At 41.0% G+C, this 14963-nt stretch overlaps 1 protein-coding gene across 1 annotated transcript; it reads left to right on the top strand.

The window, feature by feature from the left end:
- Nucleotides 1-240: 240 nt before the first annotated feature.
- Nucleotides 241-3518, top strand: polr1f (RNA polymerase I subunit F). Its single transcript, XM_061760822.1, has 4 exons — nucleotides 241-582; nucleotides 1326-1467; nucleotides 1543-1751; nucleotides 2092-3518. Exons 1-4 carry the CDS (start codon nucleotides 281-283, stop codon nucleotides 3071-3073), a joined length of 1635 nt encoding a protein of 544 aa, XP_061616806.1. The 5' UTR covers nucleotides 241-280; the 3' UTR covers nucleotides 3074-3518.
- Nucleotides 3519-14963: the final 11445 nt, after the last annotated feature.

The raw sequence follows: 14963 nt of genomic DNA, 5'->3' as shown, positions 1-14963 counted from the left end.
CACCCATGTCACTTCAAATTAAAAACTCACATGTTAAACTTTTTGTTTTCAAATTTTATTTAATAGCCCTTTAGAAGGGTTTGCATTGGATCTCATTAGATTGTGAATGTTTTCTTAATATTGTGGTTAGTGATTATACAAGCAATGGAGCATAAACATGTTTGTCAGTACACCAGTTTTACTTTCATCTCCTCACCAGCAGAGGGCAAAGTAAACAGAAATAGAGCGTTTCCAAAACCGGACGTTGGTACTCGTTGACTTTCCGGTTCTCCGAGGCAGTATGGCGAACTTGGAGTATGTCGAAGACCACCCAAAACACGTGAAAATGTCTGGCGAAATCTCAGAGACTTGCCCTCAGAAAGCGGCGGCTGGGTTGTCCTCTGCCGCGGGGAGGGATTTCGACAAGGTGGCGTGCGCTATCCCGTCTTTTGCGGCCGCTTCCGAGCTTGTGTCAGCGCCTTACTCGTGTCTGGTGATGAACACGCACCGAAGACACGTCGCTCTACCGCCCCTCTACCTGAACAAGAAGAAGACGGGGTTACAGGGGGAGTTACAGGCCGAGCTGCTCAAATTCTCACCGAGGTGACCACATAAACACTCACAACGGTCTTAGTAAGTTAGCTAACTTGTTCAATGGGAAGAAGAAACAACCATTGGAAGATGTATAATTGTATGTAGAGCAGTTGTTCGCAACTCTTGTCACATTTGACCTGGCAATGAACATGGCAACTGCAGGTATAAAGATTTATAGGAAAACAAGTGTCACAATCCCACCAAATACGTAAATTTTACGTGTATCTTGGCACTTACCTCTTCTTTTTAGAAAAGACAACGTACTGGTAAACCGCAAGTAATATTTTTTTTTGATCCATGCCCGTCAAAATAATACTGTTTTCTAAATACCGTAAAAGGCAAGTCCGACCTGGGGTGCACGTTGAATAATTCACTGCACAGGGGCTGCGTATACAGTATGTAGCCTGAATTTGTACGCAAGTTAAAACGACAACCACACTAATACAGTAGTAAAGTTGTCATGGCAGTACATATTTTTATGTAACTAGTAAACTTTTTGTGACAATATTTAGTAGTGTGTCGTGAGGTATTTTTTTCCCAATATAAAATATTTGTCCAAGCTTAAAAGGTTGGGAAACACTGTTCTAGAGCACTTGTTGGACTAACTTTACAGTCCAATCTTCATTTAAAAAGAGGAGTAAAGTAAGAGGAAAACATTTAATTTGCTGAAATCTTTGTGAAATATACACATTCGCTGTTTTTGACTGTTTGGATTTTAATCAAGCACACTTAAAACTTGTTTTCTCTTGCAGCCTCCAAGGTGTACCTCTAGCTTATGACAATATCCAGATTGTGCGCTGCTTTGGAGACATTTATGATGACAGCGGGTACATCCACATGGACATAGAGGCCAACTTTATTATATTTCAACCTAAAAATGGACAAAGATTGCTGGTAAGTATTGCATTAGTCTTTGCTCTGTCAAAAAGTGTGAGAAAGTCATTTGGCTCCTTGTGTTTCTGCCTCCAGGGGAAGGTGAATAAACTGGGTGTGAGCCACGTGGGCTGCCTGGTGCACGGCTGCTTTAACGCCAGCATTCCCAAGCCCAACCTGGTCTCCGTGGATACCTGGAGGGAAGCGGGGCCCAGGATTGGCTCTGAGCTTGAGTTTGAGGTGATTGCGCTTGATGCTGACACTGCTGGTGTGCTGCTTATAAGGGGAAGGCTGGACAGAACCAGGTATTTGTGTGCATAAACTATGCTATTTTATTTTTGGGTTGTTTTAAACCAAATACTGTGAAGTCCTCTTTATTGCGGGGGATATATTCCATAGATGAATATCTGGTATATAGAGGGACCACATACAGCAAAGTTTTTTAAAATCATTTTACCCCTCCTACCCTCTTTAAAAACATTTAAACTTATTAAAATGCACTTTATAACATTCTTTTTTTTCATAACTTTAAATCAGCTGCCCCAATACATTGTATTTTGTTTGCCAACCCAAAGGGTAGTGTTAGTGCCAAACACTACAAAGATGTTTCAGGGAAATTAATGTTGTCCCGTTTGTGTACATCAGGATTCAAGAAATGTTGGCTTTTGCCGAGAGCGTGGACTCAGGCGTCGCCGACGACCATGCAGAAGACACAGCACCAGTCGCAGAACCCACTGAGGCGTCTATCGTGGAAGACTCCACCAAGAAGAAGAAAAAAAAGAAAGATAAAATCAAAGAAGTGACGGAAGAGGGGGTAACAATCAAAGAAGAAGTGATAGAAGAGGAAGCAGCCTCGCCGTTCTTCCAAGATGGTTGTAACACAACGCTAGAGCTCAACGGAACAGAGCGTGACATAAACGGCGAGAAAAAGAAGAAGAAGAAAAAGAAAGATAAAATCAAAGAAGTGACAGAAGAGGGGGTAACAATCAAAGAAGAAGTGATAGAAGAGGAAGCAGCCTCTCCGTTCTTCCAAGATGGTTGTAACACAACGCTAGAGCTCAACGGAACAGAGCGTGACATAAACGGCAAGAAAAAGAAGAAGAAAAAAAAGAAAGATAAAATCAAAGAAGTGACAGAAGCGGGGGTAAAAATCAAAGAAGTGATCGAAGAGAAAGCGGCCTTGCCGTTCTTCCAAGGCGGTTCTAACACAACGCTAGAGTTGAACGGAACAGAGCGCGACACAAACGGTGAGAAAAAGAAGAAGAAGAAAAAGAAAGATAAAATCAAAGAAGTGACAGGAGAGGGGGTAAAAATCAAAGAAGTGATAGAAGAGAAAGCGGCCTCGCCGTTCTTCCAAGACGGTTCTAACACAACGCTCGAGTTGAACGGAACAGAGAGCGACACAAACAGTAAGAAGAAGAAGAAGAAAAAAGAGAAGAGGATAAAAGAAGAAGAACAGGTTCAGCTCTCTCCCATGGAAATCCACACCAGTGACTCCAGCGGTTACCATACCGACAAGCCCAATAAGAAGAGGAAACATGAAAAGGAGAGTGAAATCACAGCAAGTTTTAGTCAAGATGCTGAAGCACCAAAGTCCAAGAAGAAGAAGAGGAAAAGTGACGTTTGAAAAATGGATTTTATCTGATTAGGAAAGGTCTGTAATTGCTATACTTGGCCTGATGGGGGAGCAAAACTGCAGCACAAGTAGACTCTTCATGTTTTTGACATGATACAAAAATATATGTATTTCTCTCCTCTGTGCCTTAAAACTCTCCACAAACTCCGTTAAGAGATCATGTGATCACCTGCAGTCACGAGAAAACTTTTGATAAAGGCCGTAAGGGAATAAGATTATTAAATAGTCTATTTTTCTTGTAAGGACAGTTACGTGTGTTTCTTCGTTTGACTGAAAACCAGAATAATATGCAAAATAAACCTAAATTGTTCGAACAATAAACAGTTTATTTCTCATAAGTCAGATTTGAACGACACTGATTGCGAAATGTCCAATTGTTGAGCACTATAATCCCTCTTGTGATAACTAATAATAGCATTAAATACTTTTCATCTTTTATGATGGCCAGTGAGTGTCAGTTTATGAAGTGTCGAGAGACAACTTAAAGAGCTGTGTGTGTGTTTTCTTTAACTCCCACCTCCACACACACACACACAAATCCTGCCTTTCAGCAGGGAGTCTTAATTAGTGTTGAGGTGCAAAGAGCCGGAGAGCTTATCGGGAGCCGTCTAAAGAGGAGAGATAAGGGGCTGTAATTAAATGGTCGCGACTTCATCCGTCACATCTGATCATCTGTTTCTGTTATCGCTTTATGGGCTAACCTAATGCTAGCTACACCTAGTCAACACTTTTTTTTTTAATCACCCAAAATCCCTATACTCTACAATCTCTTAGTCACTGATGATGTAACTCAAAAGTAATGAGAAGCAATTATTCCCGAAGATTGAATGACATCTAAAATGAAATGACAGCTTAAATATTTTCTTTTTAGAAAAGTGCAACATCAATACTTGGTCTTCTTTTTAGGAAATAAAGGATGCAGGGAAAAAGAAAATTTGAACAGTGAATTATTGTGCTACAAAAACTAATAATGGTATTTGTTGTTTTAGCGCCATCTGATGAACCCGGTAGAGAATGTTGCTGCTGGAAATTCCATTTTTACCGTCATATATGGTTTACCTTGATGCATGCCTACGAGCCAGAAGCTGAGCTGCACTGTGTTTGTTTACATACGAGGCGAGGCAGTTGCAATTTTTGTCTCTTACCGAATATGTTCTGTGTGGGAAACCTAATAATCAGCCCCGCATTTGACACAGTTGCCCCTGCATTTCACATAGCGGCAAACTATTAACTGACAATTCGTTGACGGAAGTGTTCCTGAGCCCACGTGGCAGTATCCTTGACACGATGCCAGTTTTTCATCCAGTGCCGTCTGAGGGATTGAAGGTCACGATCATTCGATGTTGGTTTTGGGCCTTTTCACATGAGATTTCTGCAGATTCTCTGAATCATTTGATATTATGGACCGTAGAGGATGAAATGCCTAAATTCCTTGCAGTTGTTCTTTGAGAAACATTCTTAAACTGTTGGACTATTTTCTCAGTTCACAAAGTGGCGAACTTCACGCCATCCTTGCTTGTGAACGACTGAGCCTTTCGGGGATGCTCCTTTTATACCTAATCATGACGCTCACCTGTTTCCAATTAACCTGTCCAGCTGTGGAATGGTCCAAACAGGTGTTTTTAAGCATTCCTCAACTTTCCCGGTCTTTTTATTTATTTCTTTATTTTTACCCTGTCCCAGCTTTTTTGGAGCATTTTGCTGGCATCAAATTCAACATGAAAGAATATATGCAAAAAAACAATAATGTTAAAAAGTTTGAACGTTCAATATCTTGTCTTTGTAGTGTATTCAATCAATTATATGTTGAAAATCATTTGCAAATCAATGTATTGTATACTGCTCAGGGTCGTGGGTGAGCAGGAACCTATCCCAGCTGACTTTGGGCCAGAGGTACACCCTAGATTGGTTTCCAGCCAATCACAGTATAGACAGTCAAGCATTCACACTTACATTCACAACTGTATGATTCAGTGACTTCAAACAGAACTGTGAGACAGACATGCTAACCACCACCACCATTACTCCACTGTGCTGCCTTATATACCGACCATCTCCAGCGGATCTCCAAAGTTTGGGATCATTTCACCCTTCAACAAAGAAGATAAAGTGCAGTGTTTCTACTGCAAAGCAGACCTGGCTCACACAACTGCACGTATGCTGAAGTTAACATTGTTAGCTCTTTTAATATAGCCTATCACTGCTAGTTAGAATGAATTGTAATCCTTCCACAGGTGGTCAAGGTTATACACAGCCACTGGTGCACTTTATTGAACAAAGCAAGCCGTTCAACGAGTCACCCAAAATCCAACGCAAACTGGCAGGTTAGCTAGTTAACAGCCAGCAAACTCTACGCTCTCATTTGCTGACTTCCATGTCATCCAACAGGTCAGTCCCCGCCTTTTATAGCCACACACATTCAAAGCTTCAGATACTACAGTGTAGAATGTGAGTGTGGCAACCCCATGTGAACAAAAGTAAAACCTCCACCTCACATGCATATTTTGTATCGGTAGTATGCATCCATCCATCCATTTTCTGAGCCGCTTCTCCTCACTAGGGTCGCGGGCGTGCTGGAGCCTATCCCAGCTGTCATCGGGCAGGAGGCGGGGTACACCTTGAACTGGTTGCCAGCCAATCGCAGGGCACATAGAAACAAACAATCATTCGCTCTCACAGTCATGCCTAAGGGCAATTTAGAGTCTCCAATTAATGCATGTTTTTGGGATGTGGGAGGAAAGCGGAGTGCCTGGAGAAAACCCACCCAGGCACGGGGAGAACATGCAAACTCCACACAGGCGGGGCCGGGGATTGAACCCCGGTCCTCAGAACTGTGAGGCTGACGCTCTAACCAGTCGTCCACCGTGCCGCCTGGTAGTATGCATAAAGATTTAAAATATATGAATAATAGGTGAAATATATGATCACTACTTAGTGGAGTTTTGTCTATCGCAGGGGTTCTGGAACATCAAATGTTAATCGAGGGACTACAGTAATCTAAGTTGTTTGGCCCCTTGTGACCTCCCTCTGCCTTTTGCCTGATCTCAACTCTGGCCTGCGTGCACCTGCACCTTAGCTCCCCTCTATCGCCTCCCATCTATCTTGTCATCACCGCTTTCTCGCCCCAACATAGACTCCCCCTTTTCCTCCCCTTTGCTCCCCCCTGTTCCCTCTCCTCCTACTTGTTCCCCTGATTTATTGGAGGCGGAGTGCAGTTCACACGCATTCCACTCCAGACTCCCCTCCTGCCACTGGACCCTCATATCTAGGCATGCTCGTTTATCTTCATGATCCTCTGATGGCCAGAAGAAGAAGAAAAAGGAGGAGCGAGTGCTGTTTTTGTTCTTGAGCAGGCCAGACAATCTTTCCCTCACACCTCTGTCAGTGTTTCATCGTGTTTGTGCGTGTGTGTGTCTGTCTGTCTGTCTGTCTGTCTGTCTGTGTGTAAGTTGGCTGTGTGTTTCTCTCCTGTGTCAAAGTTTCCATGCCTGGCAGGCTCCTGCAGGAGAACATTACCCGGTTGAGAACACACACAGGCGGAAACGAGTGCCACACACTTGCTGGCTCACTCGCCACGCATGCACACCGCATCCCTGACCCGCAATCCGCAAATCTCCATCCCTTGGTCCAGATAATTAGTTATGTGGTCGGCCCCTCAGCTTGGTCCCAGAGTCCCAAATGGCAGCAGGTCATAAAACTTAAGTGTTCCACCAGTCAGAGCTGTGCAACTACGGCCATTAATCGTCCAACACGACCCAGACAAGGGTTGAATCGTATCAAAGCTCCTCTCTCGCAGTCGTACTGACATCCATGAAATCCCTTTATGGCCCTTTCAAAGGCATTGCTGGGAGATTTTTGGCACCTCTGCTTTGCATCTCCCCTTTTTTATGCTCAGCTCAGTCGCTCAGGTAGGCAAATATCCACGCACACTGCGGTTCAACTCTTTCCCAAGGGTTCAATGACCACACACTATTATACATGCACTCAGACACACACGCACACTATTAACCTTGAAAGTAAACGTTACTTGTGCTTATGGAGCTGGATTCCGATAGTTTGTTTGGTTCCCTGGCCACCCGACACCCAATGACCTGCCCTCAGTAACCATGGTGACCAGGAATTGATTGGGCGTTTCCTCCAACACAAGTTCACTTTGGTATACTATGGAACATACAGTAAAAGCAGTTATTGTCAAAAGAAGAAAGAAAGATTTTGAGCGCATACAAAATATCCTGGTATATTATCTACAACACCGAGAGGTCAAGGCACTGCCAGGTCTTGCAAGACTTGAAGGTAATGAGAATTTACCAGATTAAATTAAGTGTATTTTGCTGCTTCTTTGGTTTTCTTTTTTGTGATACCACAACAGAAGTGTACTGGTGATGATAAATAGGACCAATATGATGTTCACCAACCGTTATTGTAATTTATTCGACGTAATCAAGTGATCAGTGGCGGGCATTGCATTTCCACCTCTTAATATTTATCTATTCACATGGCAAAAAAATGTTTAAAAAAAAAAAAACATCGTACCCACCTGAGGTGCTGATTATTAAATGATGAAAAACTATGTGGAGATTGCGGTTTGCTAGTTGAACATGGCTTGCTCTGAACAACCAATCAGAGGACAGAAAAATACTGACGTCATCAAGAGCCAGCACTCTGACCCTGTGAGGAAGAATTTCAAATCTGATTCGTTAAAGAATCAGTCCTATTGCTAATATAGTTTAGGTTACATCAATATTGGATTGATATGGCAACATAGAAGGTAAAATCATCCACGTGTATTGGAAGCAGCGCAGCCAAGATCACTGCGAAATAGAGAATAGCCTAAGTAAGCTTTATTTAGTCTGAACGTAAAGAGTTGTATCCATCGCGCACCATCAACGTTGAGGGTGAGTACCTACTTTTTGAAGTTGTAATATGCATTCATTAACTTTATTTTTTTTACACTCGTGTGACAGTTAAGAATGGCGTAATGCAGGGGTGTCAAACTCATTTTTGTCACGGGCCGCATTGTAGATACGGTTTTCCTCAGAGGGCCATTATGATTGTAAAACTATATCAATGTTTAATCGCCTCATCATATTATTACACAGAGACAACAAATTGATGGATAACTAGTTTTGAAAGCAGAAGTCAAGAATAAGGGTTTGTTCAAGTAACTGTAAAAGGGGTTTGGAGGCAAAAGATGCTTACAAAAGTTCATTACTGTTTAATACATATGAATATTATACAAAAATTTGGAACAGATTTTAGCAAGAATCATGGAAGTTGACACACATGATTTGCTTTCGCGGGCCACATAAAATGATGTGGCGGACCGGATCTGGCCCCCGGGCCTTGAGTTTGACACCGGTGGCGTAATGCATGGAATCACCTCACCCTGAACAATCGTTCCTCCGCACCTTTATACGGCGCGTCATCAAAGGGTGAGTAGTTGGATTGTTGCTTCACTATACAGCATACAGCAAATGTACATCAAATGTTCCATAAACAGTGGTGTGTACAGTCAATAAAGATATTTTACACCGAAAGGGAAACATTTAATTTGCATTATTACCTATGGGGAAAATGTACTACAGATCAGAACAGGCTCTGTTTTTTTTTTATTTTAGATTTTTTAAAATTTGTACATGCTTTTGATTGGACAGTGACAAAATACCGCTCAGAAGAGCGTTAACAAATATTTCATATATATTATATTTGCAATATATTACAAATACAGCTTCATTAGGAAAATACTCATTTTGGCCTCTAAATCCAGTGATCCTCTCTGGGTGGAGTGTGTGTGTGCGCGTCACCTTTGCAACTGGACCGCTCTAAGGAAAACAAAGTTTCATTACACAAGACAAATAATACTTGGACTGGAATCCTAAAAAGGCGTTTGAATTGAGAAAATATAAAATAGAGCTGAGAAATGTCTCATAGGGGAGGCCAGATATAACAAGCTAAGTAAATATCTGGCCCAGTTTAATGAAACAAAAAGCTAAAAGCAGTTAGTAAGTTAGTAACGACTCAGCAGATATACCAAAGATATAATATAAATGATACAGTTATGAAACAAGAAAATATGCATCTCAGATTATAACACAAATATTGTTGTCATCCATGAATTCCTTAGTACCATTATGTTACCACATATATTATGCAGGAAAAAGCAAATACTCCCTCTTCCCCTAAGGGATTGCAGTGCACTCAATGGCATGGACCAATAACTAAAAGGCATCTGGACAAGGCAGCTTCCATGCTGAGTTCCACAAACATTTTCCTGTTTGAGATCCACATTGTCAAAAAGAATGATAGCTGAACTCACTAGCACCTCCCTAATACAGCCATGCTTAATGCTACTTTTAAGATCCGAGGAAGATTCCACTCTTGGCTGCAGTATCGTTCGACAAGCCATCAATACACATCTACTGTAAGAATACATGAGCCTTCTACCTTTCAGTACAGCTCATTTCATTAATAGAAGACAGAATTCTTTTAGATATGACCAGGTTAATTTAATTCTTTCAAGTGTATTTTTACTGTCAAAACATGTAGGGACAGGAAGTCACATATGGTCAAGGATCACCACCAGTGGGTTCATTTCACAAAAACTCCAAACAACCATGCAGCACAGTGAGCTTAATAAAGACGCGATATAATCAGGAGGTAATCGCCGTTGTCTAGACAGTTGTTCATAACTGCCAGGCACAAAGAAAAGGACAAAGGGGTACCAATAGAGGTTTATTTTATTTTATTTTACTTTATGTTTTTAGGTAAACCAAGTATTAAACACTCACAGGCCACAACATATAGTACAGTTGCACCATTCATGATTAGATAGATAGATAGATAGATAGATAGATAGATAGATAGATAGATAGATAGATAGATAGATAGATAGATAGATACAACCCCAATTCCAATGAAGTTGGGACGTTGTGTTAAACATAAAAGCAGAATACAATGATTTGCAAATCATGTTCATCCTATATTTAATTGAATACACTACAAATACAAGATATTTAATGTTCAAACTGAACAACTTTATTGTTTTTAGCAAATAATCATTAACTTAGAATTTTATGGCTGCAACACGTTCCAAAAAAGCAGGGACAGGTGGCAAAAAAGTTGAGGAATGCTCATCAAACACCTGTTTGGAACATCCCACAGGTGAACAGGCCTAATTGGGAACAGGTGGGTGCCAAGATTGGGTATAAAAGGAGCTTCCCTGAATTGCTCAGTCATTCACAAGTAAAGATGGGGTGAGGTTCACCTCTTTGTGAACAAGTGTGTGAGAAAATAGTCGAACAGTTTAAGGACCATGTTACAACGTACAATTGCAAAGAATTTAAGGATTTCATCATCTAAGGTCCATAATATCATCAAAAGGTTCAGAGAATCTGGAGAAATCACTGCATGTAAGTGGCAAGGCCGAAAACCAACATTGAATGCCCATGACCTTCGATCCCTCAGGCGGCACTGCATCAAAAACCGACATCAATTTGTAAAGGATATCACCACATGGGTTCAGGAACACTTCAGAAAACCAATGTCATTAAATAGAGTTTGGCTCTACATCCGTAAGTGCAACTTAAAACTCTACTATGCAAAGCAAAAGCCATTTACCAACAACACCCAGAAACACCGCCGCCTTCTCTGGGCCTGAGCTCATCTAAGATGGACTGATGTAAAGTGGAAAAGTGTTCTGTGGTCCGACGAGTCCACATTTCAAATTGTTTTGGGAAATTGTGGACGTCGTGTTCTCCGGGCCAAAGAGGAAAAGAATCATCCGGACTATTATGGACCCAAAGTTCAAAGGCCAGCATCTGTGATGGTATGGGGCTGTGTTAGTGCCAATGGCATGGGTAACTTAAACCATCTGTGAAGGCACCATTAATGCTGAAAGGTAAATACAGTTTTTGGAGAAACATATGCTGCCATCCAAGCAACGTCTTTTTCATGGACGCCCCTGCTTAGGTCAGCAAGACAATGCCAAACCACATTCTGCACGTGTTACAACAACATGGCTTCGTAGTAAAAGAGTGCGGGTACTAGACTGGCCTGCCTGCAGTCCAGACCTGTCTCCCATTGAAAATGTGGGGTGCATTATGAAGTTTAAAATATGACAACGGCGACCCCGGACCGTTGAACACCTGAAGCTGTACATCAAGCAAGAATGGGAAAGAATTCCACCTACAAAGCTTCAACAATTATTGTCCTCAGTTCCCAAACGTTTATTGAATGTTGTTAAAAGAAAAGGCGTAGGTTAGTGATAGGCGCATTCCGACTTACGTACAAATTTGGGTTATGTCACTACTGCACAGAACTCCGTCTTAAACCGGGCAAGCCCAGGATAATATTTTTGACACCTTTTGAAAGCAAAGTTGAAGTTAGCGATGAAGTGGACTCTCGAAGGAGAGAAATGACGAGACTTTCGGACAAAAAGTGGGGTAGTTTAGAATTTGAATTTAGATTTGCAAATTTAGACAAGATTTTTTTTTGGGTTTGTCAGTTGTGCTGGTTGATGTAACGTATGATGTGACTACATTAGAAATGGGACTGTTTTTTTAACCAATCGGATTTCAAATTCACTTTACAGGGCCCAATAACAGCCGAATTTGTCCGTCCTCTGATTGGTTGGTCAGAGCAAGCTTAGTTTGACTAGGAAAATCATGTCTGTAGCGATCGGCAGGTGGATTCAGTCGGGTAATTATACACTGACGGTCGAGGTACCAAAGCACGGTCCGCCACTACATTCACACAATATTCAGTACAGTGGAAACAAGTCAGTTGTGCCTCATCCTCTGGGTCACGTCCATCATATAAGTAGTTGCCAGTTTACAGTTGAAAATGATTTGAAAAATTAAACTTGCCACCTTTAAAAAGCATGTCTAAGAAGCGGCCAGGCTTCATTAGAGTAAATAAACAGTTGAGACAGCAGAGGAGGGAGAAGGGAAGGTGTCGACATGTTGGACGGTGGGTGGGATAGCAAAGGGATTTTTAAGTGTGTCGGTGGATACTTTAGGCATTGGTTTAAGACGGGGAGAGAGGGAGGAAGGGAGGGATGGGTCATTCAGAAAGAAGGAGCTGTGACTTGGTGAGTGGGTGGCGTTGAAGGAAGTGAGATGGAAGGTTGCTGGGTGTTGTCGTGGAGATATATGGTAGGCCTATTGGCTTTTATCCAGCAACGCTCATGAACCACATACACTTGCACGAGCCCCACCTTTAACTGGCCACCCAGCTGTGTAAACATCCCGTGATTGGTGATTGGCTTACCGCTTCAGCCAATCGGAGGCTGAGATGCTCTGAAAGGTGGGACAAGCGAACCAACGAGTCAGATTGTGGGTGCACATGCAGGCAAGAATCAAGATGGGGGGAAAAAAAAAAAACACTGATTGTGTTCAAGATGACACACTGGAGTATTGGTCAGGAGTTAGACTCATCTCCATTACTCACTTCCTTGATTCTCCCCTCCCTTTTTCATGTCCAACTCCAAATTAATTCGACAAGAATGGCCTTCATCAAGTTCACTGCATAATTCCCTTTACGACAACATGCTTGGCTTATATCCTGTGTCATCTCCCCCCAATTTAATCACCCAGTATGATTATAAAGGGAATGCAAAAGTTGCTTGCAGGTGAGATAGAGCCAAAAACAACATTACTGCACATTGGATGTATGCACTTTATGGGCCACGCACAATGAGAGGCATGGATGTTTGCCAACTGTCTGAGTAAGTAAAAGCTTCAAAAAGTGGAGGGAATACGTGACACAAGAAGTCACTATACTGATTATTTTTACCTTTATCTTACAGTGGAACCTCGAAAGTCAAACACCCTCAAGAATGGAAAACGTTCAGGAAAAATGTACTGTATAAGCAGAGATGGGCAAAGTATGGCCCACGGGCCACATATAGGACCTGCTATGTTCTGTAATCTGGCCCAATTCGGCCCAATTATCAAGAGTCCTGTAATATCTGTTGCATTCATTTAGCCTTTTGTAATTAAAAAATAATTATTGTATTGTATTATTTTCTTTTTGATTCATTTACCTCATCAGAATCAGAATCACCTTTATTTGCCAAGTATGTCCAAAAAACACACAAGGAATTTCTCTCCGGTAGTTGGAGCCGCTCTAGTACGACAACAGACAGTCAATTGACAGAGAAGAATTTTGGGACATAAAGACATTGAGAAAAACAGTCACTGAGCAATAAAGGGTTGCTAGTTATCTGGTAATGCCGGTACAATTTTTTTTGTTTGTTTGTTTTTTGACAATTGTGCAAAAGATGCAGAGTCCTCTAGCTCTTAGAGCAGTTCGAATGACTAATATAGCAATAGTCCGGTGCAATGACCATTGTGCAAAGGGCGCCGAGACTTCAAGGAGTGTATGCAGTTTAAAGTGACGAGAAGAATCTGGGACAATGTTGATTGCGCAAATGTAAATAATTTTATTATAATCTGTTTATTGCCACCCCAGTTGAAGTTAACTGTCAAAATAAACATTTTACATATTTAAAACAATGGCATAGGTTTGCCTTAGTAAAGTCTGCTTAACTTAATAGTAACAAATTAGATAAAACGCCAGGTAAGTGGAATCACATTGAAAGCAGTAAAGCTCCAGTGGTGTCTCAATAGTGTCCATTTGCCCTTATTGTGTACCTCTTATTACAAAATTAGTTTGTATACTGTATGTACTTATATTACTTACTCATTTAGTTATTATCAATTGGTCCATTTCTACCACTACAGCATGCAGTCAGCTAGTTAGCTTAGGCTACACCCCAAAAAAAAATTTATCTTCCCTGAATGCCACAATATGCAGAACAGCTCAGTGTCGTTTTTTTTTTTTTTGTGAGGAGGCCTCATTTTATATTTTTGTCATTTTTTTTAACATTCAAGTCGTTAACAACAATCTTCTCTGTGGTGTCAAATGTAGAAGACAATTATTTTCAGTTAACAGGGACTTTAAGGAATAGAGTTTGACTGTTACTATCTATCTATCTATCTATCTATCTATCTATCTATCTATCTATCTATCTATCTATCTATCTATCTATCTATCTATCTATCTATCTATCTATATATATATATATATATATATATATATATATATATATATATTACAATAACAGTAGTTTTTTTTTTTTTTTTTTTACACCTCTACAACAATTAAAAAGTGTATAGTATACAGATTTAATTTTTAAAATGGAGAGATGGACCAGCTCTATTGTACATCAGGTGAAAAATGCAAATTAATGCAACATGCAACATATTACAGGATTCTTGATCATGTAAATTCTGGCTGCATTAGTGAAGACAGCACCAGAGGGGGTCAGTAGATAAATTTGTAGGGTCTTGTTGCTCGGGCATGTGACCTTGTTATTCATAAAAATGACTAAAATACAACTTCTACAATGAAGTTAATTCAGTGGAGCTTGACTTTCCAACACAGAGTGCCTTAATTCTCTTCCTCCCAAGTCTGTCACTCACATTTTACTGTTCGACGTGATGTACGGTGTATGACTAACATCCAATAAAAGAGGGATTTAGTGTTAAGTGCTCCCTTCGCTGCGACAAGGCATGTTCAGAATGTTCTATTTCTCATGAAATGTTTAAATCTGTCTTCGAATATGCCGTTTTTCCATGTTTTGCTTACGCCCCAGATGTCATCACAAGCTTTCAAGTCCCACTCTTAGTTTGTATGTGTCAGACGGCCAATGTTTACTTCCACAAACATTTAGTCCCGGCAAAAAGTCATCACTGATTTCACACTGTTCGACCAGTAGTAACATCAGAGAGCAGGAAACGGCTTATTATGAGTCTGTCTGTGTGAAGGTCTGTCCTGTGTGTTTCCACTCAGACAAAACTGGGATAAACCCCTGTAGGTG

Source organism: Phyllopteryx taeniolatus, chromosome 21, assembly GCF_024500385.1.
Source record: "Phyllopteryx taeniolatus isolate TA_2022b chromosome 21, UOR_Ptae_1.2, whole genome shotgun sequence".
Classification (NCBI taxonomy): Eukaryota; Metazoa; Chordata; class Actinopteri; order Syngnathiformes; family Syngnathidae; genus Phyllopteryx; species Phyllopteryx taeniolatus.
The sequence above is the reverse complement of the archived record's forward strand: the minus strand, read 5'-3'. Positions and strand labels throughout refer to the sequence as shown.

What these genes read in the sequence shown, in the direction of transcription:
- polr1f (XM_061760822.1), top strand. Translation starts at nt 281, where the DNA reads ATGGCGAACTTGGAGTATGTCGAAGACCACCCAAAACACGTGAAAATG. An exon ending in CTGCTCAAATTCTCACCGAG is followed by an intron (nt 583 to 1,325) that starts GTGACCACATAA and finishes TTTCTCTTGCAG; the next exon opens with CCTCCAAGGTGTACCTCTAG. An exon ending in GGAAGGCTGGACAGAACCAG is followed by an intron (nt 1,752 to 2,091) that starts GTATTTGTGTGC and finishes TGTGTACATCAG; the next exon opens with GATTCAAGAAATGTTGGCTT.